Here is a 5325-nt window from a genome sequence, read left to right as displayed (position 1 = left end):
CCCCCCCTCCTCCCTGCTGCTGCCTGTTGCTGTTTCTCCTCCAGGGCTTTTGAACTGGCTGTTGCCTCTACCAGGACCCCCCTCCCCGCTAAGTATCCTCTTGACTAATTTGTTAATTTCTCTCAAGTGTGAATTTGGGGACTTTCCCTGGCTGGAGAAGCCACCTTGGCCCATCTCCAGCCCTAGAAGTGAGATCTGAAAATGAGGGAGGGTAAACAAGAAATTTCAGAGTTAACTGAATGTTAAACAACCCTTTACTGACCATGCTATATAAAACTGCAACCCTCCTCAGACCCCTGAGTTACCCTTCAAGTACTCTGCTTTTTCTTTTTCTGTAGCACTTACCTTCCAATAGACAGTCTCACTTATTTAGTTATCACATTCGTTGCTTATTGCCCGATTCACTTCCCTGAACTTTCTGCTCCTCCCAGGCTGGATCTCTGCCTGTGTAGTTAGTTCCCTGCTGTGTTCTCAGCGCCCAGAGCAGCACCCAGCACTAAACAGATGCTCAGTGAATATATGTAAGATGAAAGTGGACCCTGCAAACTTGCAGCCCTTAAAGCACAGCCTCCAGAGACAGACCCCTGGCTTTGAATCCTGGTACCCTGAGAGTAAGAATGTGAACAATTATCCCGTCTGCGCCCTGCTTCCCCAGTGGTGCAAAGCCAAGGATAACAATCCTGTCTCTCCTTGCAAGGAATCTGAGACCAAAGGGTTCACAACAGTGTTCAGGGAATCTTACTGACTGTTACTTGTGAGCTCACGGGATCAATCTCCATTTTCACAGACGAGGCTCAGAGGGGCAAAACCAGCTGCCCACAGTCATACTGCCCCTAGTAAGTGAAGGCACCGACATTCAAATCCAGGTCTGTCTGATACCAGAGCTCAAATTTGTTGTCCTGCAGGTCACTGAAGGACTATTTTGAGCACAGAATTTCTGCTCTATGGGGATTTTTGTCCAGGAGTGACCTCCCTGTCACTGGAGGCATGCAAGTAGAGGCTGGATAATTGCAGTAGAAGAGACTCCTATACCGAGAGCTTATCGAGGGGTTTTCTTTACAATTTCCCTCTTTAAGATGCCCAGGAAGGGCTTACTTATTCCTGGAGGTCATTTCCAGGTCATTATTAAGGTATATTTCTTAATGTGGGGAGTTAGACCATATTTCATTCAACTGTTTGTTAATTTTAACTTTAAATATTCAGTTGTATAGTATGTAAACCTTCATTTGAACTCCACAAGTGTTGGGGGATGGGCCTGGTGTTCGTTTTCTTCTTTTTTTTTTTTTTAATTAAGGTCTAATTGACATGTATCATAAAGATTTGATATGTGTATGTATTGCAAAACAATCTCCACAATGTCTAGTTCACATTCATCAACGCACAGTTACACATTCTTTTTCTTGTAAGGAAAACTTTTAAGATCTACTCTCTTAGTAACTTTAAAATATACAATACAGTATTATTAACTATAGTTGCCATGCTGTACATTATATCCCCAAGACTGATTTATTTTGTAACTGGAAGTTTTCATTTTCTTCTTAATCATCTGTAAGAGCTAAACATTGTTTTAAGATCACAGCCTTTTCAAGTTTGTGTTTGCCTATAAGTTTGTTTTAATTTAACAATGTTTCGTGATATTCAGAAATTCTATTTTTAAATAGCCAGATCCAAATACTTTTTTTCTCCACGCGGTCTCATAGGTAGTTGGTTTCTACCATTCTCTCTCTATAAGGGCTCTGACGTTTCATTTTCAGTAAAAGGCCCTCTCTCAGACACATTCTGTGCATCTTTGCCCAGTGTGCTGTTTCTTGATCTAGATTTCTTAAGCAGAGTCAGAGATTCTTGGTTTCGGACTTTTGTTATGCTTTGGTTTCTGAAGACTTCAAATCAGGATTTGCTTTTTTCATAGTATGAATTCCTCAGAGGACCTCACTGGAGTTTCCCTAAGTTGAATATTCTTTTAGTTTTACTTGTGTTAGATTAGGGGTTGGCGAACGACAGTCTGAAGGCCAAATCCGGCTCCCTATCTGTTTTTGTAAATAAAGTTTAATTGAAACACAGCCATGCCCACTCATTTATACATTGTCTATGGCCGTTTTCACACTAGAGCGGCAGAAATGAGCAATCTCAACAAAGATTGTACAGACGATGAAGCCTAAAACGTTTACATCCGGCCCTGGACGGAAGTATGCATCCCTGTACTTAATCAACAGGGCTGCCTGCTTCCTGCTTACTGGTTTTCTTTCTTCATGAAAAAAGTGGGCATCCCTCCCTCATTTCCTGTTTGCTTCTATTAAGTTTTTTGTTGGTCCTGACTTGTCTTATCTTTATAACCGTAATGTCTCTAGACTCTACAAAGCACTTTTTTGTTGTTTTTCTCTGTATATCTTCAGAACTAAAATCTAAGACTTATTTTTCGAGAACTAAAATTTTAGGAAACTTCCAAAACATTTAAATGAGCATTCTCAATTTCTCTGGTCCTATTGCCGTGGATAAGTATTTTCAGGGGCACAGCTATTTATTTATTTTTTGCCCTTTTTATAAGAGTCACTGGCTTGCAGATTACCCACTAGATGGCGCATAAATCAGGACTTCCCACCAACTCCACCTTCTCCTTGAGTCGCTATTTGAGGATCTTGGGGCTGAGCCATGTATGTTTACTTCTTTTTTTTTTTTTTTAATTTATTTTTATTATTATTTTTTAAATTTATTTTTAGGATCACATTGGTTAATTAAATACAATAAGTTTCGTCTGTACACTTTAACAGTAAAGTATGTTTACTTCTAAATCAAATAACTCTTGGTAAGCAGGGAAAGATTGCATTAGGACCATTTTCTTTAAAACAGAGTCCTATGTTCCAAATGAGTAAAATACTCTCAAAAAACATTCCAATATATTTTTTTTGAGATAGAATAATTGATTATAAAATGATAAAATGATCGCCAATCCAGGATTCTTGCTGCAGTCTCATCATTTGAATTAATAATGGTCAATCATTTCAGAGTTACTTTCCATTTGATGAACACAGTGCTTAGGGTCCACGAAGTTGTTCAAGTTTCTTTTAAGATCAGAAGAAATAAATGAACTTTTAGGATTGAAGATTATATTCATCTTCACACCAATGCAGTCCTAAAATACAAAAATTTTAAATTTTTATAAAATTTACATAAATTTAGATAATGACTATGTTACAAGCTTTGCCTTTCTTGGGTATTTGGACTGTGGCAGACATCGTAAATTCCTGGTCCACATCCCCTTTCTCATCAGCCAGACCTTGAATTCCTTGTACCTGTGTCAAATTTAATGTTTCCTGGTAGAAACTCTCAAGCACTGATAAACAAGGGTTGATGGAAAAACACACTGAATTCCTCACTGTCCCTCAGGGTTCCCCAGGTGGGATTAAATTCTAGTTTCTCACAATGGTGATTCCCTTGTTGTCTGTCTTCTTCTCCCACCCCCATCTCAGGTTTGGGGGGATGACATCCCAGATAAACTATTTGCTCTTGAATCTTTGCCTCAGAATCTGTTTCTGCGGGATGTAACCTGAGGCCCTGATGTTCTTACCATCTCTCCCTACCCCAAATATAGTTATTATTCCTTGGAGGTTCCTGTGATTTTCTTTTCTCTTTTTTTTTTAAATTGAAATGTATTTGACATATAACATTGTGTAAGTTTAAGGGGTACAACATGTTAATTTGATACATTTATATGTCGTAACATGATTGCCATCATAGCAATAATTAGCACCTCTGTCAGATTGCAGAATTATCATTTCTTTTTTGTGGTGGGAATAATTTAGATGTAGTCTTTTAGCAAGTTTGATGATTACAATATGATATTGTTGTCTGCATTCACTCTACTGTGCATTAGATCCCTAGGACTTATTTTTCTACCAGTTGCAAGTTTGTATCCTTGAACATCTCTCTTCTTTCCCCACCCTCCCGCCCCTGGTAACCATCATTTTACTCTGTTTTTATGTTTGGCTCTTTTAGAATCCACATATAAGTGAGGTCTTACTGTATTTGTCTTTCTCTGTCTGACTTATTTCACTTAGCATAATGCCCTCAAGTTTCATCCACGTTGTCAAAAATGGCAGGATTTCATTCTCTCTCATGGCTGAATAATATTCCACTGTATATATCACCACATTTCCTTTGTACACTCATCTGTTGACAGGCACTTAGGTTCTTTTTACTTATTGCAGAGACACTAGCTGGGTGACATTAGGAAAACAAGTGACATCATTTCTGAGTCTCTCTTCTTTTTTATAAAACGAGGATGATTCTCTTACTGCACAGGTCCTTGCTGCATAGCAGACACCTTGTAACTTGTTCTATTGCATTTACTCTGTTCTTTCCTCTCAGACTCCTGAAAAGCAATGGGAAAATGACACCCGGCTGGTGACAGAGTTTGTGCTGGTGGGTTTCTCTAACCTGCCAGACCTGAGGACCACCCTCTTCACGCTTTTCTTCCTCACGTACCTGGTCACCCTCAGTGGTAACGTCACCATCATCACCATCATCCATGTAGATCGGACCCTTCACACGCCCATGTACTGCTTCCTGGCTGCGCTGTCCCTCTCGGAGACCTGCTACACACTGGTCACCATCCCCAATATGCTGGCTCATCTGCTCATGGAGAGCCAGGCCATCTCCATTGCTGGCTGTCGGGCTCAGATGTTCTTTTTCTTGGGCTTAGGTTGCAGCCACTGCTTCCTCCTAACCCTGATGGGCTACGACCGGTATGTAGCTATCTGCTACCCGCTGCGATACTTGGTTATCATGAGACCTACAGTCTGCTTCTGCCTGGGGGCCCTAGTGTTCTGTTCCGGGTTCTCGGTGGCTGTGATAGAGACCACCATGATATTCTCCTCCGCCTTCTGCGGCAGAGACCGTGTAGAGCACTTCTTCTGCGACATCGCCCCGGTCCTGAAGCTCAGCTGCTCTGAGAGTGCTGACAAAGCTCTGGTCATTTTCTTCCTGAGCATCCTCGTGGTACTGGTCTCCTTTCTCCTCATCCTCCTCTCCTATGCCTTCATCGTGGCTGCCATCCTGAAGATCCCTTCGGCAGCTGGCCGGCGCAAGGCCTTTTCCACTTGCGCGGCCCACCTCACCGTGGTCATTGTGCATTTTGGCTGCGCCTCCATCATCTACCTGAGGCCCCGGTCTGGAGGGAACCCTGACGAGGACCGCCTGGTGGCTGTCTTCTACACGTTGGTGACGCCGCTGCTAAACCCCGTGGTGTACACTCTGCGCAACAGGGAGGTGAGGGTGGCTCTCAGAAGGACCCTGGCGCGAAGCTGCCGGTTTTTAAATAAACACTAG

The 5325-nt window shown here is 41.8% G+C and overlaps 1 protein-coding gene across 1 annotated transcript in view; it reads left to right on the top strand.

The window, feature by feature from the left end:
- The window catches only part of LOC120606458 (olfactory receptor 10T2-like), a 10897-nt gene extending 5572 nt beyond the window's left edge, over positions 1-5325 (top strand). Inside the window, exon 2 of the mRNA XM_039867641.1 lies at positions 4318-5325. Within this exon, the coding sequence (XP_039723575.1) occupies positions 4318-5325 (1008 nt within the window). The remainder of the gene's footprint in view (positions 1-4317) is intronic.

This window comes from Pteropus medius, unplaced genomic scaffold (assembly GCF_902729225.1).
Source record: "Pteropus medius unplaced genomic scaffold, Ma_sr-lr_union100, whole genome shotgun sequence".
NCBI lineage: Eukaryota > Metazoa > Chordata > Mammalia > Chiroptera > Pteropodidae > Pteropus > Pteropus medius.
The sequence above is the reverse complement of the archived record's forward strand: the minus strand, read 5'-3'. Positions and strand labels throughout refer to the sequence as shown.